Below are 25,837 nucleotides of genomic sequence, written 5' to 3'. Positions count from 1 at the left end.
AAAACCTTTTTGTAAAGTTCTAAACCAAACACAAGATTAGGTTAGAAGCAATGAACGAAACACTTGATAAAAAATAGTCCCTGCATTGTTAATCCCTATATTGCTAATCTCTGCATTACTAATCTTTGTACCAAACGATCCCTAAATGTAATAATTTGGTATGAATTTGATGATTCACCTTTTGATGAAGAAGAAGATGGATATAAGGAACCAGGGATAGATCCTTTTCCCGTATGTACTATATACACGAAGTGTATACTACAAACTTACAAAAAGAGAAAAGAAAAAAATAGAAGGATTTTATATATATTCATAGAAAGAGAAGGAGTGGAAGACTCTGGACTGAGGGATGATCCACAAAAATAGAAATAGAATAGTAGAATATATCTTTTTTATCTCAATATCACCCACTCTAACTAAATCTAGGGTGAATGTGGTGGACAAAATAAATGGGTTACGCCACCAAGTATAATTCTTGACTTGTTTTCCTTAAAATATAATAGCTCGATTATATATTATATTACTCGAAGAACCTCTGAAATAATTATTGAGTTCAAAACTATCAATAAAAATACCTTACTTGTTTGTGCACACTATAGTATTTTCATACAACAAGAAGAGTTGTTCTTTGTAGAGAATAAGATGGTTTTGGATTACTAAGAACATGTGATAGTGGGTTAGGGGATAATCATTACTCTAGAATCATTAATGATTTCAAAATTAGATAGTACATTATAATCTTATGTTATTTCAATTTTTCGTTCGTGTTTTTGAAAACAAGTTCACATCGGAAATGAACTATTTCCATAATCTTGTATTATTTCAATTTTCATTAGTGTTTTTTGATAATAAGCCAAGTTCCCATAGGAAATGAATGTCGTGTATGCTCCTTCAACTCTATAATTGCATTAATAGAAGCTCATTAAGAAATAAATAAACTTAACATCGGTCCACTCATTATAAAAAGGATATATAAGAAATATAGTGTTTTTAAAAAAAAAAAGTTATTATATGATCCATTTTTTTCTTAGTTATAAAATCTCTAATTTCACCCGAAATTACATTGCAATTACGTTATGACAGAGCAAACTAATCATTGTAATAACTTGATTGTACAAAACGATTTCCAAATAGACTCTATATGACTTCTTTGTATCCATTCTGTTCTATTGAGATTACATTAAGAGGATTCATTCTAGATTGGACTATTAACATTGGTTGTGAAGTACCAAAAAACCCTTTGTAAATTATTTGAGCATGATATTGGATATGCTTTCTTGAGATCTCATAGTGGCTATAGTGAGACCTTGAATCATGATGAATTTGTTTTCATGTCATGAATAAGACATATTTGTCATATTTCTTCTCAAGTAAAATAAACTTTGGTAATTGTGAAACCAGAAGCAGAGAAAATTCAAACTCGTGAAAGAAGTCAAATGAGGAACAAGTCAGGGTATTGAATGAAGATATACAATCAAACAGCTACTGCAGCTTTATCAACTTCATGTTTCTTTAACCTCATAAGCAGCTTCATGAACACCGAGAGCAGCTCGACCGGATGGATCTAGATTCTTGGACCAAGATGCATCCCATTCTACTGCTTTTGCAGTGCTGCATGCCACACTTGGACCGCCTTGAACAGTCTCCCTTGCAGCAGCCTGCTCCAAATAATAGTTAAAATTATGATTACCCTTATCAACAAATACCCCAAGATAGAAGAAATCTTGTTAATGGCTTAAATAATATTGAAAAGAAAATATTACTTGGGACAAAGTATCATAAATTGGACATGAATACCAAGGAAAAGAAGACATGAAAGACCCACCTTGGGGAAATATCGCTCGAAAATAGTTCTATAGTAGTACCCTTCCTTTGTTGTGGGTGTGTTATGAGGGTAAACAAAACTTGCGTTCGCTAACATAGAATCAGAAACCTGGACCAAATGTACAAGATGTGTTCAGCATAACCACAAAAGGAAGGGAGAAGGAATGCAAAAAGAGGGAAGAGAAAAAGGAACAAAAAGCTCACCTGACTGTTCGCGTGATCCTTCAAGCCATCAATCCAACTGTAGCCAACTCCATCACTGAACTGTTCCTTCTGCCTATACAAAATATGCTAAAAAAAGAAAACAGAGGAGACTCAACAACTTGATCATAAATGTCTTTTCATCGTCATTTATAGCTTGAACTGATATATATAGGTCTTACACATGCATGTGTTTTACGTGAATATTTATGCAAGTTGGGATTTGTACATATAATACCCTTGAATGTGACACATACAGTACACATCTTACACATCTGTGCATAAGTACACAATGTACTTGGGGTTTGCTTGCCTCTTTTTTTTTGGTTTTAACAAGGAGTCTGCTTGCCTTCTTTACTATGCAAATGAATAAACAATTTTGAATATTGGACCTGATAGAAGAAAAACCAACAAACCTTTGGCAGATAAGGATTCTGATCATCATCAAAAGCATTGCGTACAACCCACTTTTCTATTCTTCCGAGATCAGGTCGGATCTGTAATGTTTCAAGAAAGGTTTTTCAGCATATTATAGTCACTGTACAGAGATAGATTAAATCGTTGGATCATACTAGATGTACAGATGAAATCAGCAACATCTTAATGAAGTTATGGTAGGAAGCTATGTTGTATCCAATATATCAGATCCGTTTTAAGTAATACTGGACTTGTAATATGGAGATAAATACTTGAATGTACTTCCCATTTTTTTGTCTGGCAGAAATTCTCTAGACCTAACATAAACCGCAGCAAGCTTGAGTTTAGAAATAACTTCAGAAACCTCAAAAGAGCGAAATAAATTAAATCATAACCCAGAAAATGCTCTCATCTATTTATAGATAAACACAGGAAAGTCGACACCTCATAAACTCATGAAGAAACAAGATTCAACTTGTCTCTATGAAGAATGGTTCAGTCAACTTGTGTGCACCTCAACTTATCCACCAAGTACCTGCAGCCTCTCACTAGCTCATGTACTAGGTAACTCTGCACCAAGGCTTAAGCATATGAGAAAAAATTACCTAACATTTTTTTTACTTGAGATTTGAACCCTGGTCTCCCATGATGTTGAAGACTGTTTTTCTACATAACTTGCAGTAATCTCTTGACATTTTTTTTATGTAAGATGTCACTTTACCGTTCCTTGAAGGAGGAAAAGGATCTCTCTTTCTTTCTTGGTCTTTGTTAATCTAGTTTTGGTGGTTGGGTGGGGGTGGGTTAGAGATTTAAGAGGGGGAGCATTTACCATTTTCCATTCTGGATCAATGTTCATTGCAATATTGATAAATTCTTTATCCAAGAAAGGTACACGAGCTTCAACACCCCAAGCTGAAGTAGATTTATTGGCCCTCAAGCAATCATAAAGATGAAGTGCTTTAATCTGGATTAACATCAAAGCATCCATCAGAGATAGAAATAGTTCAAAGATAATTCTAATAGAAATGCAGTTACTTCCAATAACCCTTGAATGATTGAAAAATGATAATGTGATCCACCTTTCTACAAGTTTCTTGGTGAAACTCCTCTTTGTTGGGTGCCTTGTGGAAATATAAATAACCACCAAAAATTTCATCAGACCCTTCACCAGATAAAACCATTTTCACACCCAATGACTTTATCTTCCGAGACATGAGAAACATTGGTGTACTGGCTCTGATACTGGTCACGTCATATGTTTCAACATGATATATGACTTCCTCTAAGGCATCAATTCCTTCCTGATATAGCAATGCAAACAAGTATATAGTCATTTTTGCTTAAGTGGTTACACTCCAGAGAAGGAAAATCAGCTTGGTACGTCATTAGGAAAAGCTACCTGCACTGTAAAGTGAAATTCATGGTGACGAGTTCCAAGGTAGTCTGCCACCTCTCTGGCAGCTTTCAGATCAGGAGAACCCTAAAGTCAAAGAAAAGACAACCTAAATTACAATGACACAGCAAAATATAAACAAAAGAAAAGAAACAATACACTACAAAGATGGATAAAACACTCATCTCAGAACTCCATCAATCACACACCAATTGGCTTCCTAAAAACACTCTGAATCTTGTGTGTGATTGTGGACAATAACAGACCTACTATATAAGGTACTAAATAAGGTACTAAACAGTTTTAAGTACACTAAAGTCTGCCAAATTTGGCCTCATGAAATGTGTTGAAAGAGTTTTTAGCACAGGTAATCAAAGTGCAGCAATAAGAAATTTCGAACAAGATGTTGATTTAGTTCAGAGAAATGACTGCAAACAGTTCTGATTATCATTTAAAGTTATTCACACTGGAAGATTCCAAAATCCCGAATATACAAGATAGTAGCACATTTCCAGGACCGATGATGAAAGAAATAAGCAAGTTAATAGTACCAAACCTTGCAACTGGAGTTAAATTTCCTTTCTCCAAAAGTAAGCAAGACATGAAAAAAAAGAGAGATATAACTGCAACAAGAGATATAAACTAAAACAAGAAAATGAAGCCAGGATAGAGAAAGGTCATATCAGAATTAACCACAATATCAAAAGGAAATCAACAAATCCTAATGGTAAGATTCATTTCCTGAGAAGGCATTTGGTATCTTAAATGAAAATTTTCCATTTTGCTACTACTTTGCAAATCCTATGTATGAAACATGTGAAAGGGACAGCGATGATGGTCCAGAACCTCTATGTGATAATACAGTTATCAATTTCTAAAACAGAGCATGTTCACTAAGGAAGCATCATCACCTTCAAGCCTACGCAAAATGTATGCAACTGTGATCCCCATTGTCGACCGGCTTCTGTATCAGCCAAATAACGGTTAGCCACTGCAGCAACAAGTGAAGAATCCAGTCCGCCTGAGAGAAGCACACCAAATGGTACATCCGTCATGAGTCTCTTAACTACAGCCTGTATAAAGTAAATGTACAGAATAAGATTAGCATTTAATGTGGGCATCAACCACGTGTTTCTGCATTGTAAAGTTCATCTCTCAACAATGGGATTTCTTTTTCAGTATCTTGGGCCTAAGTGGGCTAAGAATTACTCTACAGTTCCTTCAAGGTTGGCACAGAAAGGGTATTCACAAGGCTTCATACCCTCTCTGAAACAGATCCAGCAGCCTTTCAGTGGAATTTGGCTGGAAAGAAACAAGAAATCTTTTGGGAACAAAGAAGAATCCTCACCAAAAATCAAAGGCAGTCGTATATCTTAGCTTAGATTTTGGTGCAACATGGCCATAGTAGCTGTAAATGATAGCTTAGCTGATTTTGTTAAGCACATTATGCAGCTTGTAATGGCGTTCTTTTTTTTATTGTAACTGCTTACAAATTACGATTAAAAAGAATAACATTTAATGCACTAAATCAGTAGTAATAAACAGATAGTAGAGAATGGGTACATAAAAGGAGAAAATCCCAGGAAAAGCTATTGACACATTTTACACAAAGTTGTACAATTTGCATGTGAAGGTCGAAGGATATGATAATGATTGAGACCAAATATCATGCCCACTCCACAGTTCACATCCATCAACAAGTTGGTTTAGTATTTTATCATTTTCTTTGGACAAACACAGGCTTTATTTAGTAGGGGGAAGTATTACAAACAAGAGGACAATCAAAATGACAGCTACATCAAGGATATCTTCTCTCCAATCAGTCAAGGGGATGTGTCCTGAAAGAGTCCAAGGACTTTGACAAAGTTCAAAATAGAATAAAGTGAAAGGTGCTTACTTTTAAAGTTTAAAGGGCTATGTCAAAAACATATCTGGGGAGTATGTCATGGTTGCGCCACAATTTTTTATGCAACATCCAGAATAAACTGACCTTCTCAAAAGCCTTCCGTAAGACAAGGGGATCATATGGTGTAGAAGGAATGGTTTCCGAAAACCATGGTGGGTTGTACCATCTTCTAAGTCCTCCTGCACATATAATTTATTAAGAGATAGAATGAATAGTTCTTGAAAGCAAAGGATGACTTTGATAACAATGATGATTTTAAATATTCCCTTCACACCAAAAACCGTGGCTCACTTTTTATCCATACAAAACTAAAATTGGTGAGTACCCCCATCCTATACTCCAAGGATTTAAGCTAATATAAATAATACTCCCATCATTTCATTATATATGACTTCTTTTCATTTTACATGACGGTATGGATTGGAAATAGAGTTTACAAGTTTAATATGGCCAGTGTATTATATCAATACTGGTAGAGAAAATATTAATGAAACGGTTGCAATACATCAAGAATTAGTGTATGTATAATATTAGTAACAGAATATTCTCAAACTTCTACACTGTACAAAATAAAGAAGTCATAGAAATACTACTTTATTTGGCTTTTATCTACGGGCTCCTCTAGTTTAAGAACTCAATAGCTCTTTCTTATTGAGGTTTCATTACACTAACCTTCCTTTCTCTAGGGAAAATAGAATCTTATTTTAAGGTAAACACTGGAAACACATAAAAAAGGACCGTTTGTAACGTTGTATTACACTTACCATTTTCTTTTAATCCATAGAGGGGTTTCGAAAGTAAAATATAATCTGCTTGCTAGTACATAAGTACAAAACAAAAGGATTTATGTCAATTAATATTACTAAAAGTACATCCACCATCCCAAAAGACTCCTCAAGATTGAAGCTGCATTCCTAAAAGCAATTTTTTTATTTTTTTTATAATTGTGATAACCAGGCTAGCTTGCGTGCACCTCGACTACTTTTCACAGGGTACTTGCTACCTCCTAACAACACGGGTACCGGGTACTCTCTACACCAAGGCTTGGATAGATGGGACCTAGAAGCAATTTTGTGCAACAATAACATGTAGATCTCACTCTTTTGGTTGATCAAGAGATAAATAATTACACCAGCATTAAGAGTTTTAAGACTGTTTTCAACAGGATCCAAATATATGACATAAATAGGAGAAGTATGTTGACCATACAGGAAACAAGATCAGCTATCAAGATGAATGAAATACAGGCTAAGAGATGAGCATACCATTTTTGCTTGAATAAATATGACCGGGAAGGAAGCTAACAAATCGTTCACAATCATCACTTAAGGCTTTCATCTCTGAGGAAAACCATATGGAGCCTGCATAAAAGTAATAGTTATTTCAAGTCACTGATTGCATATGCAAAGTTGTTTAAAATTTGAACTTGTGCAGCCTATATACATGATCCAATGGAAACTTTTGTTATTTTCTCTATATGCAGAAAGGGCTGAAAGCAAATTGTGGAAAGATAAAATTATGGACATGGGCAATAATGTGAATGCACATAAACAGTTGTTTAGACTGACCACTTAAAACAACTCGAATTGAAACAAACATGGCTGTCAACTTCAATGTGTAAAGTTCCAAGTCAAAGAGCTACATTCTACCTAATGTTTCTCCTTTTCCTTTGAAGTGAAATACGCAACACTAAAAACACATTTTATTTTCTACTTAAGGCATTAAGAAGCAGCTCAGAATCAGCTAGGCTTTTGCAATCCATATAAATACAAATTGTAGTCCAATGCATACATGGGCTGAGCACATATATAGATGGAATGTACTAATGTCTCACACCAGATAGATGTACCACATATAGTCATATACATTGTAAAGTATCTTTAAAATCATTCAGGTTTACAAGAGTTATTTCTGTGCAATTTATCGTTCTCCCTTGTCAACAACATTTGTAAGCAGAAAATATCATCACTATTAAATCTGTCCTACGTTTCTGTCTTCCTAAGGTGCTCAGATAAACTGATGTCAAAGCTAGGCAAGAATGTTTCGTTCCAGCATAGCCCATGAATCCACATCCCAATTGGAGCTGCCACACACCTTTGCATGCTTATCATGGTCGTGTAGTAGTCCCTCTAACATTTCTAGATAGTGTTTCTAACTGCATATACAGGATGTGCTATTGGTAGATCTCTTTCCCCTCTGACTCCACTACTACCCCATAATTTGCTCATAAGCTAAAAATGATATCAAAACCTCCTCACCTTCCCAAACCTGTTATGTTATCCCTCTAGTCCTGGTCTATTCTTGTCACTCAAATGTATTTCCGTCATATCCATCACATAAAATGTCTAGTAACTAAGCAGAAGTACTTGAGCTCCTGTGTTCCCAAACATAGGTCTCCCTTCATCAAAACCTGATTCATATAGACCAGCTCCTGTTTGGTTCTGTTGAGTGTTGATACCTCTAACTCTATTGAGAGAACCTCCTTTAATTGAGTAGGAGATTGCTCTCCTACCTTTATCAGCAAGAATGGAAAATCTTTTGAGCTAAAAAACTGATGGGGTTCTCATGTTGTCAACTAGATGACCCTTTTGATTTGTATTTTTCATTATTTCCACTTGTCTCCCCAACTTTAAAATGGTTGAAAACCCTTGGCGTGTCAGCAGAAGAATTTTCCAGCCTCTTTTCTATTATTTCTTTTATTGGTAAGCTAAAGATATACAAATGGAGTAAATCCAAACACCAAGAAGGTGATTGGACTGTACAAAAGTGAGATATCCCTACAGGCCTACACAAAAACAAAAGAAGGGGATTATCCTGGTCTGTGGGTCCTTCTGCAGAGTGCAATGAAATCTCTCATTCTGGGAATGTCATGTACATCATGAAATTTGCACCATAAAACCATCATATACAAGCACTTGTATTTCAGCTCTCATGCATTGGTTGTTGTTGAAGAGTGTGACCATTTCATCTGTAAGGGACATCAAAGCTGGAATTTGAGTTTTAGAAGATTACTAAATGATTAAGAAGTGGACAGAGTTGCTGAATCGTTAAGTCAACTGTATCAGGTGCAAGGCTTCACAGATTATGAAGATTCCTTGGTATGGAAAGGGTCAAGTACCAGGATGTTTACAGTTAAATCAGCCTACAAGATTCTGATGGGCAATAGACAGGATGACAGAGGATGACCCTAGAAACAGATCTGTAAGATGAATGCACCTTCTAAGGTGCTATGTTTTGTATGGCTAGAGGCCAGACAAGTCCGTTTGACTCATGAAAATTTAAGGAGGGGTTACCGGCTGAGTTCCAGATAGATAATTTACATTTATTCCTACAGTGTTATTACTTCTCAATCATGGCACATGTTCCTCAGTATTGTTAAGATGAATTGGGTTATGCCAAAGGTATCAGTTGACCTATTGAGATCTTGGGGTGGAGTAGTTGGCAGTGTTAGTCAAAAGAAATGATGGAAAAATATTCCAGCATGCATATGGTGGACGGTCCGGAAGGAAGGGAACTTCAGGTGTTTTGAGGACAAAAGGAACTCCATCCAGATAAATAAAATTAAACTATATATTTAGTTTTTTTCTATTTTGGTGTAAATGAAGTCCTGTAAATGATAGGGACTCCATACTGATATCATAGAATGCCTATAAGTTTTGTTGTAGGGGATTTCATATTTTGATATTCTAGAAAACGTATTATGTTTTCCTTTACCAGCACTAACTTTGTGCAGTTTTATAATGAAATGTTACCATTATTAAAAGTAGTATCATCTCATCTAAAAGCTTAAGCTGTTAGAAAAAGCACACTTATATTAACCTAATTATATTCTCAACAATCCCCTCGCGTGAGGACCTGATTCTTTTCATTGTCCAAACGAGACAACGAGTGGCAGTGAGACTCAAAGCCAGGACTTCTGCTTGCTTTGATACCATGTTGAACAGTTGAAGAGTGATCATCTCATCTAAATGTTTAAGTTGTAAGAGAGAGCACACTATCATTTACATAATTATATTCGTAACAGTTTCTTTACACTCGAAACACCTAGAATTTATTTCTCTTTTTTACTTTGAAAATTAAAAGATGATCCCAGAAATGAGTTTCAAGGTAAGCACTAATCTTCTCTTTTTCGTCAATCTCTTTCCTCCAACTTTTTCACCCAATGTCCGAAACCCTTATCCAACATGACCCATTCATTTTCTCTTTCCTCAAAACCCTCCCCGACATCACCCAACATCTCTGAAAATGACTCTCTCTTCGAAACCATTGCAGTCTTTCTTCTTCACACTTGTTCGTTTTTATGAAAGCATCTAAGCTCATCCTTTGAGCCTTTCTTTTTCTTATAGCCACTCAAACAAGCTCAGAATCCCTCTAACATTGTTGATGAATACTATCTCTCTTTCTCCCAATGGGAGGATGGAGAACAAAATCTTTTTCAGATTAGGGGAAAGTCCTATGACTTGACTGATACTAACCTAGCCTCAGATTCTAGGTTTGAATGGGTGGAGCGTGCTAGGTTATACATGAGAAGAATGAAATGAGTAGAGTTTCTCTAGTGTAGCTCTGCAGAAGACTCAAAGAAACATCAGAAATCAAAAGGAAATCTTTCAAAACTTGGAGATGCAGAAATTTAACTACCCTCATTTATTGCTCTTCTTGAAGCACAATAAATATGGTAGATTTGTGTCTGTTATTACAGTTAAATGTGATTACCTGCCACACAAGCGCCACTTGGCACACCTTTTTGCCATGTGGTAGCTTACATAAGAAAGATGCTAGCATTTGTGGGAAGATTCTAGAACCATGGGGACTCTCTTGGAAAGGCTCTAGATTCTTATGGAATATCAAGGAAAAATTCCTGAAAGGCCTTAGAATATTCTAGGCATGTAGAGAGTTCTAGTGAAGGGGACATACTTGTAAATATGAAAGGACTTGTGTGATAATTATTAATTGCATATTAGCCCTAAATGAGTAGTATAAATAGAGGGCTATTTCATTAGTAAAATCATCAAGCAAAAATCAATCAAGTTTCCTAACAATACAATTCTCCCTTGCAATTCTCTTGTGTTTTCTCTACCACTCTCTTAGCGATTCCTAGCCTCTTAGACTGACTTGGCATAGCAACATTGTGAGCAAGTTGGGCAAGAACATAAGCAAGTTGTCAAGTGTTGCACGTGTGCTTAGTTGAAGACTACGGACGCGACAACATGGAATCAAAGCCAGGTTGCAACTAAGGGATTGGCGAACAACGAAAAAATCAATGTTGCTAACACCCAACCCCATGCAACGTCACCCAAGATTTCGCTGACACGAAGGGTAATAACAAAAGGAGGAATGTTGCCAACATAAACCAAGAGGTGCCGTTCGAGGTTGAGTTGCATGAAGGGCTTACATCCCAAGAACCCTCGGGCGAGCGAGGATGATGTGGAGGTCCTATCCAAGGATGTCACGCTCAGTAGAGAGTGGGTTACAAAGGTTAATGCAGGGGTAGATGCAGTTGAGATATTTGGCCAATGCTTGGGGAAGGTAGAAGACACTCCAAGCGTTCTTGAGGGGCATACTCTTGACAACATCGAGAGCATTCGAAATGACTTGGATGGGCGTACGCAGTCCGAGATGAGTCAGACCATTGCTACCTTAAAGTGCAAACTCATGGATCAATGCCATGAAGGCAAAGATGGAGGCACTTGAAGAGCAGATCGTGCTGGCGTGACTGGGACAGCCAAATACGCTATTGTGACAAGTGAGACTAAGATCAAGGCTTCCAAGCCACCAATGTTCAAAAGGGTTTGTGATGCACAAAGTAGAGAACTTTTTTTGACACTTGGAGAACTATTTCCACCATGTAAAGGCGAGGGACAACAAAGCCAAGATCAACACCATTGTGCTAAACCCAAGATTGGCATGCTATGGTGGAGATGAGAAGTGTTGATGCTGAGAGAGGTTTGTGCACTACTAGCACGTGGAATCAAGTTCAAGATCACGTTCAAGAATCCTCTACAAATATCACAATTCAAGAAACAAGTCTAGGCAACATGGATGGCCAAGAAAGCCTATTGTACTCACCACTCTAATCCTTTTCTTACCCCTCAGTTTTAGACGACCCATCCTGAATCCCCAACAATCAATTAGTAGGCAGACTTTTTTCATCCATAGCAATGCCCTTAAAGAATACAATCTGTTTTCAACTATATGACAGTTGGAAAAGGAATAAGGTGTCTCCCAAGCTCAAAAACTTCTTAGCCTATAGTTTCCAAATCGAATACTACACCTATTGATCCCTTTTATTAAATGAATTGACATATCTTTATCAATTTTTCTATTCTATGTTTCTCCAAATCAAAAATGTTCCTAAACCAGATTTATGTCCTAACATTTCCCATCAAGTGATTAAACCAACAACATTGCTGTCTTCTTATAAGACATCAAAACAAACAACAATATCTAGCTAGCCATTTCTCTTATAACTGATGGGCAGAGTTCCTTAGTCATACCTCACATCATTGTATAGCTAGGCTTAAGTAAATGTTACTTCAAATGATGTATGTGTAGTTCGCTGGAGTAATAGACTGGCTGAAGCTTGAATTAAACTAGCAAATATAGATGTTCTTGTTACAGTGTTGATCACCAAGAACTACATATATGATAGGGTCCTATTATACATCATTTGTTTGTGAGACAGTATATATCAGACTTATAGTAGGTAAAATCACAAGTAAACAACAAAGTGACTTCACATAACTAACAGACGGTTTATCACAAGGGTCATATGCCAAAAAATAATTATACAAAAAAGTAACATACCATCAAGACCCCACCCCATATAAAGGGGTGTAATGCCAATGGCATCCCGAGCAGCGATGAAACTTTTATCCCGGGTATCAAGAAGAACAAAAGAGAACATCCCATCCAACATGTCAATGAAGTTTTCTCCATATTCTTCATACTGCCAAAGGTATATCCCACAGTACATATACAATAAGAAAGAAATTATGGCAGGAAACCTTATTTTCTTTCTAGAACTCATTTTTTCTCTATTGATGAAAACTTTGAGTCCTGATGTTTTGAAATCATTCTACCAGCAGAAACTGAGAAGTCAGTATATGCCTCTAAATATATTCTTGAAGTACTTACAAGATGGGCAATAACTTCACAATCACTTTCAGTTCGAAACTGATGAGACTTCAGTTTCTCCCGTAATTCCTTATGGTTGTAGATCTCTCCATTTACCTAAAACCAAAAGGAGCAGATAACAATCTTATGGAAGAAAGATTTATCAAAATCAAGCTATGGGAGAAGGTCATAGTAGCCCAGCAAAGAAGACTCTTGAAATGTGTGAATAATAGTTTTTAGCTATTTGACAAGAGAAGCTTATCTAGAACATCAAAAATAAAAAGGACGCATCAGTATCATAAAAATACTCATACCACCATTAGCACTTTATCATACAGTCAACACAAATGACAGAATTGTATGTTTGGTAAGTTTTTTGGTTGCACATTTATCTTTTGAATTTCAACCCAAAAAATGCAATCATACATATCATTCCTTTATCCAAACACAAATGATATCATTGGAACTACAAAAAACCATCAACATTTGACTTATGTAGCATAGAAAAGTTGTACTACCATGTGACCCACAGATCTTTCAATAAACTGAGAGTAAAAACTAATAACGGTAAACTCTATATGTTCATCTAGTCAATCGCCTGGTTACTTATCACATATTGATGCAAGTCTACAGATCTTACAAGTTAGTTAGTGGATGATGTCCAATAGTTAGTTGGGGTTCATTAGTTAGTTACAATTATGTTATTCTGTTATAACATTCAGTTAGGATTTGTAAGTAGCAGTTGATTTTAGTTATGGAATATATCCATATATACCATGTAAAGGATTACAGCTGATTCATTGAATGATAATACATTTCTTCTTCTTCTAATATCTCGGCTCCAAGCCCTGAATTAGTCTCTCAGTTCTTCGAGTTCAAAGCTCCTAGAATTGTTCTTCTTAATTGATGCTTAATTGACTGCCATTGTGCATTACATAATCCGCTAAAGTGAAGAACCAAAAGTTTCTTCACAAATCCCTTATTTCTAAGTTCCTGTATTCACTGTAAAGTAGAGAAACTTTACCCTAAAAGAAAATCTTGTACTATAGAAGATCAAAAGACAAACTGTCCACAGACCATTTACTGCTGTGGTATTGAAGTATATAAGTATATGGTAAATATTTTCCTACCGCAACAACAATGGTCTTGTCCTCATTATACAGCGGCTGATCTCCTGAAGTTGGGTCTACTATTGCCAATCGTTGATGAGCAAGATAACAGTCCTCATGGCTATGCAATCCACTCCAATCAGGTCCTCTATGGCGCAACCTACAATTAACATCATATAAAAGAAAAATTAGGAAGATTTCATGTAATAAGAATCATGTCTACTGCTACGTAGAATATGAGACAGAAGTAATAACAATTAATGCTTATCATACTCTAAAGCAAAGCCCAGAGAATTAGATTCAGAGCCCAACACAAGATCAATTAAAAGAGGCAAAGGTAGGCAATTTATAGAATTAGAATTGGGAGTTGAAAATGTGATACTAAAGACACTGTGGGTATTAGCACCATGGGCACGAAGCATGTCCCGACCCAAAAAACAACAGCTCTGTGCACGAAGCATGCCCTGAAAAGCAGTTACTTTTATCGGAAAACCACAGAGATGAGAGGAGATAATGGTCAGCAATTGTTAAAAGGGAATGAACATGTGGCCAGTAAGTCGGAAAACAAGCTGGTAAGGCCAAAAACTGAATGCTGGGAGATTTCCCCTTCTTTTCTTGGACAGAACAGAATTGGCCAGAACCAATATCTAATAATTTCTTCAGGAAAGAAATTGTGGTTTACAGGAAGGAAAAGATGTCCCCGGGAAAAGAAACTAAATATGCAGCATCAACTGGGTGCATGACTTATCAAACAAGATAATAGCAACTGATTTTAAATAGGGTAGAACAAGAGGAGGGGTACAATGCTTATTAGATGAAGAATCAAATGGAGAAGTGGGGACTGATGATGATGAAAACAGAAGCAAGAAAAATAGTTGTTCAGAAGAAACTAGACATTGCACAGCAAACAAAACATTACTACTGGAATGAAAATGGCCAACACAGCAAAACATTACAGACGCAATTATGGGAAAAAGGATAATTTTAGGCTCAGGAAAACAGAAACTAAAGGCTTTTGGGAGATCTCTAGGTATAACGTGGGGTCAGATGAAAAGAAGGCAACTCCAAGTTGAAAAAAATATGTAAAAGTACACAGATAACAGAATCATATAAACCCAAAGGTATAAAATACTGCAAATACACATAAAAAGGCACAAATAACTATGAGATATTTTGTTTGAAGTAGCATTGCGAACTTAGGTAGAGTCTTTAGTAGCAGGATTAATCTCATCCCAAGCCAAGTGATCATGGCATCTGCAAGCTTCAGAAAAAAAGGATCTATTTTCGCAAGTTTATCATTAACCTGCCTGGTCATTTCCACATAGCATTTCTGAACAGTAAGTAGTAGACTCTTTGGACAGGTTCAATTGCTGGAAAGTGAATGGGTTGCGGATGGATTAAGTCCATAGTTTTGTAAAGTGAACCAGGTATTTAAAATTGGGGATGTGTTATTTGTTTCTAAGCTCGCCACCTGTTCATCTGTTAAAAATAAGGGTAAATCACTGTAAAAGTATAATGGGAGAGGTATATTTGGACCGTAAGTATAACAGGAGGGGTATATTTGGACCGTAAGTATAACGGGAGGGGTATATTTGGACTATAAGTATAACGGGCGGGGTATATTTGGACTGAAACTCAAACGAGGGGTATATTTAAACTATTTTTGATAGTACATGGGTATATTTGGCCCTTTTCTGTTTTCTATAAGATCATGATACTCTTGTGATGTATGATTCTTCAATAGAATGCTTGAACACCACCATTGGTACTCACTTTTTGTGATTCAGTTTTTGGACTGCATATCAATCAGAGGAAGCCTTGTTATTTTCAGTTAAGTGACAAATATTGATGTTTTGGGTTGTGATGTGGAAACTCTTCCTTCTACTTATTTGAACTTGGGAGCTAATCATTTATCTTCCAAGATTTGACTAGGGGTACTTGTAAAAAGTCAGAAGAGGTTGGAAGATGGAAAAGTCAAAATATATTTAGGGTAGATTAGCATCACCTAACAGTGTATTAGACTCACTCCCCACGTATGTTATATCCTTATTCCCAATACATGTTAAAGTGGAGAAGAGGTTGGATATGTTAAAAAGAGATTTCATTGACAGAGAAACAGTAAAAAAAGATTTTTTCACTTGGTCAAGTGGAGTACTTTAACATATAACAAGAAGGAAGGTGTCTTGGCATTACAAACTTGAGGCATTAATGATAATGAAATGATTATGCCATTATGGAGATTCTCTTTACAAGAGCAATCACTTTGGAAGGCTGTCATCAGTGAAAAGTATAAAGTAGAAGCTGTTGGACTACTAAACCAGTGACTTCTATTCATGGGGTGGGTTTATGGAAGAATATTAGAGCTCTTTATGAGCAACATTGGGTTTAAATGGGGAATGAAAGCAAATTGTTTTTTGGGTAAATGAGTGGATAGGTCATGCTCCTTTGGAAGATTTATATCCAGATTTCTTCAAACTCATTTGATGCCTGATTCAAGCTCGGGTGCTATCAGAGAACCTGATGGTTGGAACTTTAATTTCAGAAGATATTTGAATGATTGAGAATTGGGGAGGCTTGCTAAATTTATGGGTGTTCTTGAGCCTTTTCACGGGCTAGGCAATGGTCAAGAAGCTGATATGGAAATTACATAGTAAGGCCAGCATCACTGTTAACTCTTTCTATTCTCTTTCAAGTTATGATGGGCAGTAAGGTAATCTGTGATCCTGGCAACACATCTGGAAAACCAACGCTCCTTATAAGGTGACATCCTTCACTTGATTGGTAGTTCGAGAGGTTTTCTTAACACATGAAACCCATCAAAGAAGAGGATTTCAGTTGTGCTCTAATGCTACTAAGTGGAAACATGCCCAAGAGTATCAATCACCAATTTTTTTCCATTGCCATATTATGGCAGTTATTTCTCAATATGGTGGGGTGCAAGTGGATTATACCAAGTAGACAAGTGAGTTATTGAAGTGCTGGAACATTAGAGGAGGGAATTCCGGTCAAAGGAAATGGTGACTAACTATTCCAGAATACATAAACAACTAGTTAAACTACACGCGCCTCGCGCGGGAATTTTATATGACGTTATTTATAAAATAATACTTAAAACCTATCGGTCATTAAAACTAAAACACTATATTATCTTACATACAAGATTACATAGTAACGAACATTAATAATGTAAAGGAAATGATAATTATAACATCTTATAATTTATCCTTCAATCAATCATCTTTAATTTTGATTTTTATAATTTACCCTTTTTGCTTCCACGAAGTGTTACTATTTGATATTTTTGGGGAATCAAATGAACATCAACCTGAGATATTAAATTTTCTAATAAATAATTGTTGGTGAAGGGATAAATATAAATTTTAAAAGGCAGAAAAAAGTGAACAAATATTTTGATTCTAACATGTAGAAAATTCAGCCCTACCTTTTGCTTTACATATATCATTTTAAAGTTCCCAATTTAAATATATCATAAGTAATTATTAAAATGGAAAATAAAAGGGAGAATGTACCATATTAGACAACAATTCAACTTATTATATATACTTGAAAGAGAAAAATATTACACAAAACTATTCAGTTTGTTTGGGTGTTTTTTTAAAATCAACATACTAAAGCGATGGAGTTCAATTTGAAACTGCACTTCTGTTCCAATCGCAGTGTCGAGAAACACATTTATTACTTCAAGAAAAGTATTTAAAACTTGCAGTAAACTTGAGAATTTGTCCATACTTCATATTGAATATGAGCAATTAATTTATTGTGTTGTTATCTATGTCTTTGGGATTAAAAGAGGCTTCAGTCTAGTCATATTCCTCTATAGGTCATCGGGCACATCCGTGAACCCATGTCAAAAGTTTATTAATTTTTGTCTTCTTTTCTTGGTTTCACTTTCGCACATTCAAGGTTGCAATAAAGTTTTTTAAGGTCTTTATGTCCTTACAATTGGCATACCAAATTTGAATTTTGTCTTCAAGAGATGGTAGTATAGATCTTTAAAGAATTCTTTTATTGTACCTTCAACAATTTCAGTAGAGAAAACTTGCGTGAATACTTAATTAACATGTGTTATTTAATCTGTACTAACAAATACTTATAACAATAACTTTGCAAAAACATAAACAACAAAGTTTAAAACATGTACTCAAAAACAACAATTAATATCAGAAGCATAAATTAATGACTGTGAAAAACATACCAGGATCTGTAACAGTAGAATGAAACAGAAAGGAAAAAATCGAGTCCACTGAATGTATAGTGCCCCCTTAAGGAAACTATTCCTCTCTAGTACCCAAGGTTTAAAGGAATAGATCCTCTCAGGATGGAACGATTCAATTCACCAGTGTATTGATACAAAAACAATGGTGTCAGTGAGTCACTCAACAACAGCAAAGTACACGAATATTTAATTGTGCAGAAGAAGAAGAAGTTCAGAATTTTCATTGTTTTAAAATGAGAGGAAATCCCTCTATTTATAGACAACAAAGGGTAGTGTGAACAAATGCTTATTGTGTCTTATCGAAAAAGACACAACTCTTTGGAAATGTTACAACCCTTCGGATAGGTCACAACCTTTCATAAAAGTCACAATTTTTTATAATAGTCGCATCTCTTCATAAAAGTCACAATTTTTCATAACAATCACAACTTTTCATGAAAGGGGAATGCTAGTTTTGGAAATAAATAAATTAAAGGGAATCCTGGTTTGTGGTGGTGCCACGTAGGCGGGCCTAGGGTTCTCTTTTATATATATATGATTGCAAAAACATACAGTGAAATCCTATAAATGGGGTCTAGGGAAGGTGGTGTGTACGAAGATTACTTTTACCTTGTGAAGGCAGAGAAGGTGTTTCTGAGTACCCCTCGGCTCAAGTAAAACAATTATAAGCAGGTAATATTCCAACATAAATATGTTAGACAATTAGGGGGAGAGAAATGCAATATGTTTTGAAGACAAAGGAAACTCTATTCAAAAGATCAAAACGAATTGTTTACTTTTGTTTTATTTTTGTTGTAAATAATAATGAAGCTATGATAAATCCTTAAAGGGGTGTTATTTTAATTTGTTGCAAATACTTTCAACAGTACCTTCTTGGTGCTATATCGATAATACATTAACCATTTTTCTCAAAAACGAAGAACAACCTTCTGCACCCAGCCCCAGTAGAAAGAAAAGGAAGAAGAAATAGGCTACAATTGGCAAAAATCTTGTGCCATCAAGAGTATTCCAGAAGAGCTAGTTAAGGACCAAAATGCAACAACATCCAATTGATTTAACAGAAATGAAGGAGCAGATAGTAAAACACATTGAAGAATAAGAAGCTACGCTATTACTAAATAATACTACTAGTAAGGAGGAGGAGATGAGGCTAGCCCCTACCTCTCCCACCTATAGTGCAACAACAGTCAACTACTTACCATTTACCAATCTTTTATCCTAATCCTCGACCTCCGTACTTCCTATCTAGGGTTATGTCTTCAATAAGCTGAAGTTGTACCACGATCTGTCTTATCACCTCCTTCTAGATCTTTTTCGGCCTACCTCTATCTCTCCTAACTCCTGGTACAGCCAACCTCTCACACCTAATTGGTACATCAGCGCACGTCCTTTTCACATGCCCGAACTATCTCAATATTACTTCTCTCATCTTGTCCGCCATGGAGATCACTCGCACCTTGCCTCGCATAACATCGTTCCTAATCATATCTCTCTTAGTCTGCCCACACATTCATCTGAGCATCCTCATCTCCTCTACATTCATCCTTTGAACGTGGGCGTTCTAAAATAGAGAGCACATTACCCCATACAATGTAAATTAAAAATGTAAAATGTTAATTAAGTTAGCCCAGAAATTTTTAAATAAGTAGAGCATTTAAATCACACATAGGATGCCTAAGATATGACAACCATTAGCCAGGCCTCATACCTCAATCACTTTCATTTGTCTGCAGCATACATTATCACAAGATATATCAAGCTACAACAACATAATGAAAAAATCTACTCTATGGAGGGGCTTAACAATATGTTGAAGATAGCCAAGACAACAAGAAGAATACAGGGATTTGAAGTCAGTAAGGTTGCTGGGAATAGTATGGAGATCACACACCTACAGTATGCTGATGATACACTAATTTTTTGTGGGGCTGAGGAGGAGCAATTGCTGATTTTGAGACTTATACTAGTCTACTTTGAAGCCATATCTGGACTACATATAAACTGGAACAAAAAACATTTGTATCCAATTAATGTGGTTCCGGATATGGAACACCTCTCACAAACCTTGGGAGGAGTGATAGGTACTCTGCCATCAGTATACTTGGCATGCGGGGGCAAAGTCTGGAGCCATAAACATTTGGAACCTAATATTGGAGAAATGTGAAAAGAAACTAGCCAGATGGAGATCACAATACCTCTCCTTGGGAGGTAGATTACTCTGATAAACTCTATTTTGGATGCTCTCCCGACTTATATGCTATCTATCTTCCATATTCCTTAGTCAGTAGTTCAGAGGTTGGACAAAGTTAGAAGAAACTTCTTGTGGCAAGGAAATAAGGAAAGAAAAGGCTTTCACTTAGTCAAGTGGAAGAACATCATCAGAAGTAAGATGCAAGGTGGATTAGGTATCAAGAATCTTAAAAACCATAGCAAAGTTCTTAAGGTGAAATGGTTATGGAGGTACCATCAGGAGGACCAAGCACTATGGTATAGGGTGATCAACAACAAGTATGAGGAGCTGAATAAATGGGTAACCAAAGAGGTAAATACCCCCTATGGGATTAGCCTTTGGAAATCCATCAGAATATTTTGGCTTTTTCTCAGTAATTAGTCAACTGTCAAGGTACAAAATGGCAGAAAACCAGTTTTTGGTTTGATAAATGGATGGGTGGTATGAGCCTCAAAGATCATTTTCCTGACATCTTTACATTGGCTCAACACCAACAGAAGACTGTCGCTGAAATGTGGACACAACAAGGCTGGGATCTGATCCTTAGAAGAAATTTGAATGACTGGGAAATTCCCAGAATACTTGAATTGTTTAAGGTTCTGGAGAATTTTCAAGGTATACAAACAGGCGAGGATTATTTATGGAGGGGCACAACAATGGTAGTTACAAGGTGAAAGAAGGATACAAGAAGATAAGTCTTGGTGGCATTCAAGACTTCAAATGGCCTTGGAAGCAAATCTGGAGGATCAAAGTGCCACACAAAGTGGCATGCTTTACATGGCTCCTAGCCAATGAAGCAGTTTTGACATTGGATAAGGAATCTCTCTATGCAATAGATGTTCCTTATGTGGTAAGGCTAATGAGACAGTGAGACATCTCTTCTTACATTGCAACTTTACTGAGCAGCTGTGGCAGATTTTCCTTAATCTCAGAGGCATATCTTGGTGTATGCCTAGCAAGATTGATGAGACTCTATTCAATTGGGAGATGGTTGGAGTTGGGGCTACAAACAGAGAAAGATGGAGGATGATCCCTGCTAGTATTTGGTGGACTATATGGAGGGAGAGAAACGATAGATGTTTTGAGAATAGGAACAACAACCTGCAAGAAGTAAAGCTTAAGTGTATTTTGTTGTTTTGCTTTTGGTGTACAAATGTCTACTCCAATGAAACTGAGTCAATCATAGATGTTTTAGGATCCATTTAGCTTTGGTTCAGTTTTTGGATAGATTATACTTCCTTTCTGCTTTTGTAAATATGGTTTTTCAATACTACCTAAGTACTATATGAAATACAAATGTTACCAGTTTCAAAAAAAAATATTACTCCCTGTTTCAAGAGAAGGAACCACAGTTTATGCAGATCCAATGAAAAGTCCTCAAAATTCACAGCTTCTAAAAGTATGATGAAGTTAGATGGCGTGTCTACCCATCTCGTATCGTACCTAATTCAAAAGTACTCAAAATGAGTACCTATACTATACAAAGTCAACATGATATTTAGTGAACCAGTGAACTCTCTGATGCAAATATACCGTGGCTGACACATTAGGATTAAATTTGGGCCACTAAGACGGTATCTTCTACATGAATTGTCCTCATGATTGGAACAATGTACCTTGTGAGATTAAAAAAAAATTATATGACACATATAAGCTAGAGAATGGTGAAGTCCCTCTATACGCCTGCTCCTCCAAGTTCACTTCTTTTAAGTATGAAGTTTCCTATAGCTATTAATAAGATGCTTAATCCAGACACAAGGAAAAGATGGTTTGTATCCCCTTTGCTAATTGACCTGTTAACAGCTCTCAAGTATTGAAAACTTCTAGAAAAGCAGGAAGAGCTAAAAAAGTTAATTCCGACTACTCAATAATTTCCACAAGCACAAATTCCGCTTTTTATAGGACCAAAAATTCTTTCACAAAATAATTAGTACATTATATTGTAGTTTAGCTTTTCAAATCTCTCTCATTCTTGAAAATCACCAAAAATTAGTAGAAACGCATCCTACCACCCCAAGATGGGGTTGGAACCCCATATTGTGCATTTACCTTATCCAAAAAAAAAAAAAACACAAAGATTTTATTCCATCAATTAACTAAGTAAGAGCAGCATATCATGTCTTACCCAACATCCCCATCAATAGATAGCTATTTTTTCAAGCGTTAGTGGCAACTTTCATTTTTTTTAAATTCATTACCAAATATTTGTTTGGGTAATGAATTACAACGATAACAATATCAAATCTAAGACCAAGAGAACCAACAAATCAACGAATAGCAAATCTAAAAACACGTACATACAATGTGGTACAAAATTGGAATCAAATAACAGAAATCGAATAACATAAAAGTATAAACCTTCTTGATAGTTCGATGATTCTTGAACGCTTGGCATGAGAATTATCAGTGCAACCGAAAATTGCAAGTATTCCACACATTGCTCGCAACTTTTTTCTCGCTTCTTCTGAAATGGAGAAAAGTGATTGCGTTTACTGGTTACAATGAAATGAAAACGTTTGTTTTATTTTTATAATGAATTTAAATTAATCAGAGCCGTTTATTCTCTAATCATTTTTCAAAGATTCCACCTTTGAATATAATTAGGGTTTAAGACATTGTTTAAGATTCTCCTTGGTGGGTCCCAATTTAGGAGTGCGGCTCTCGAATTTTTTAACAAAATGATGTTGCAAGTATTGTCTTGTTATCTCGGAATATATTATTTTGGGACAAGTTATTTCACTATTAGGGGTTGTTTGGTGTGAAGAATAATATCAAATAGTTTTTGATTAAATTATAGTGTCACTTAATTTATTGTTTGGTTGACAAGTTTAGGATAAATTATCCCAAGATTAATAATTTGTATAGAGATAAGTTATCCTTTCTCTTTGATGGTATAGTAATCCGCTATAACTTATCTCGGGATAAAATAGATAAATGACAAAAATAGTCCTTTAAACTTTATTTTACATCACTTTTTACATTTATGAAGGTAAGGGTATTTTTGTAAAAAAATAATTTGTTCTTAAAATTTATATAATGTAATATTTTTTTAATACAACAAACCAAATGCTCAATAAGAAATAATTTTAGCATAACTTATCTCATCATAATTAATATCAGCATAACTTTCCTCATCATAACTTGTATTCAAACCAAACGACCCCTAAGTTATTCCACAATGTATATGAGGATGGGATTAATAATCCAAAGATTGGCTAATACTTCCAACCAAATTTGAGATAAAATAATCATTTTTTTTTTTTAGATAGTATTATACTTTATACCTCACACCAAACAACTCATAATACTAAATACTTTGTTTCAATTTGTCTGTATGATTTTGGCTTATTCCCTAGTTTAAGAAACTATATACTCTCTCTAATTCATATCAACTGAATTATTGAGATTTTTTTCATAATTGAAAATAAGTGAGTTATTCAAAGTTCAACCGAAGAGTTGCGACTGTTTTCCATATTTATCTTTTTATTTAATGAAGTTTTTAACTACTTTTTACTCCCTCTGTTTCAAAAAGAATTATCTACTTTCTTTTTAGTCTGCTTCGAAAAGAATGACTCTTTTCTTTTTCTTTGGCAATACCTAAGTTTCAGTTTTTCACGTGGCGTGTTAAAGGCCACAAGCTTAAAGGGCATTTTGATATATTTGATGTAACTTTAATTTAGGACCACAAAATTAAAAATGTCTTTTTATTTTCTTAAACAGTCTCAAATCAAACTAGATCATTTGTTTTTAAATAGATGGAGTACTTTTTTTAAAAAACAGAATAGTTTGAAATCAAAAGGGTATAGTGAAAAGTAGCATTCAATTTATTTTCTTAAATAATTTTCTTAAGCGGTGTGTCAATAATGCATTTAATATCGAACTCAAGGAGTAAAATTTTTATATTTTGTGGTCTTAACTAAAATTATTTTCAATATATAAAAGTGTCATTTAATTTTATGATCTTAAACATGTCAGGTAAAAAGTTAGAATTAAGGAAATATAAAAAATATATTTTTTTTAAATAGATTAAAAAAGAATGTAGGACAAATGAATTAAAATGAAGAAGTGTTTGTTTCCTCTTAATTTATGTGACATATTTTAGTTTGTCTTTAAAAAATAGTTCTTATTAAAAATAATTTAGTTTTAATTTTTAAATCACTTTTTTATTTATTTTTTAAATAGATTCTATATTTATTCAAATATCATCAAATAATTGAGTCGTAGGGAGCATGTTGATTTAGACACTAGCTCACTTCCAATTTTAATATAATATTTTATTTTGGCCATTAATAAGTGTCGTATTAAACTTATGATTTTGTAATCTTAAACACAGTGGCGGCTCTAGACCTTTGAAAAAAAAAGCAACCGCCTTAGGCCCCAAAATTTGAGGGGCCTCATTTAAAAAAAAAAATATATGTTATACATGTATTTTTTTTAAATATCGAGTATTATTTGTAGAAAATATAAACTTTTCATAAAAGAGCAAAGAAGTAATAGAAGTTTGATAAATTATGAGTACTATGTCTCAAGAAAGATTAAATAATTGGCTATAATAAACTTTACAAAAAAAAATATATTCGAATTTAAGGCCTCCATTCGAATTTGACTTTAGGCCACCAATTTATTAGAGCCGCCCCTGCTTAAACATGTCATGTAAATAATTTAGAATGAAAGAAATCTAAAATAAAAATCAAATTAAAAAAGAGCGTAAAGCAAATAAATTGGAATGAGGGAGTGTTTTTTCTTTTTAAAGTTCTTATTAAAAAAAATATTTTAAAACTCAAATCACAATTTTATTTTTAAAAAATGGATTTTATGTTTATTCAAACATCATCAAATAAATGAGTCGGAGGAAGCATGTTGATTTAGACACTAGCTCACTTCCAATTTTAATATAATAATGTTTCTTTGGGCACTAATAAGTGTGTATTTGAACTTTCTCCATTAACGATTTTGGGTAGAAATATTAGATTTTGCTATATATTAGAAGAGATAACTTAAATAGTTTGAAAATATTGGATTTTGAAAGTGTCCTTTCGGCGACTTGTATGGATGTATAACACATGGCCAATTGTTTATTGGTCCACAAACAAATTTGACCTCTTTGCATTAATGATATTGCTGAAGCTATCATGAATGGCTTTAGAATCCATAAGATGTTGTTGTTTATTTTGTCTTTAGGTCGTTTCGTCATAATACAAGTTATGCTCGGATAAGTTATGCTGGATTAGTTATATTAGAAATATTTTTTATTGATTGTTTAGTTTATCATATTCAGACTTATATTCATTACATAATTTTTAAGAATAAGTTGTATGTTTACAAAAGTACCCTCCATCTTATTTAATTATTTTTTTTTACATTTTCTTTGCGAGCTTTAGTTATTTATTCTTAAAAAGTAAAATTT

At 34.9% G+C, this 25,837-nt stretch overlaps 1 protein-coding gene across 1 annotated transcript; it reads right to left on the bottom strand.

Annotated features, from left to right (window-relative positions):
• Window positions 1–1,312: 1,312 nt before the first annotated feature.
• Window positions 1,313–22,946, bottom strand: LOC102585634 (asparagine synthetase [glutamine-hydrolyzing] 2). The gene is made up of 14 exons (XM_006355283.2): window positions 22,789–22,946; window positions 13,985–14,123; window positions 12,876–12,971; window positions 12,546–12,687; window positions 7,007–7,102; window positions 5,826–5,920; window positions 4,747–4,908; window positions 3,842–3,922; window positions 3,522–3,743; window positions 3,272–3,406; window positions 2,442–2,522; window positions 2,029–2,115; window positions 1,826–1,933; window positions 1,313–1,658 (listed from the first exon to the last, which is right to left on the bottom strand). Exons 1-14 carry the CDS (start codon window positions 22,866–22,868, stop codon window positions 1,503–1,505), a joined length of 1,680 nt encoding a protein of 559 aa, XP_006355345.1. The 5' UTR covers window positions 22,869–22,946; the 3' UTR covers window positions 1,313–1,502.
• Window positions 22,947–25,837: the final 2,891 nt, after the last annotated feature.

The sequence above is a fragment of the Solanum tuberosum genome, unplaced genomic scaffold, assembly GCF_000226075.1.
Source record: "Solanum tuberosum cultivar DM 1-3 516 R44 unplaced genomic scaffold, SolTub_3.0 scf00185, whole genome shotgun sequence".
Lineage (NCBI taxonomy): Eukaryota > Viridiplantae > Streptophyta > Magnoliopsida > Solanales > Solanaceae > Solanum > Solanum tuberosum.
This window is presented reverse-complemented; position numbering and strand designations above follow the sequence as displayed.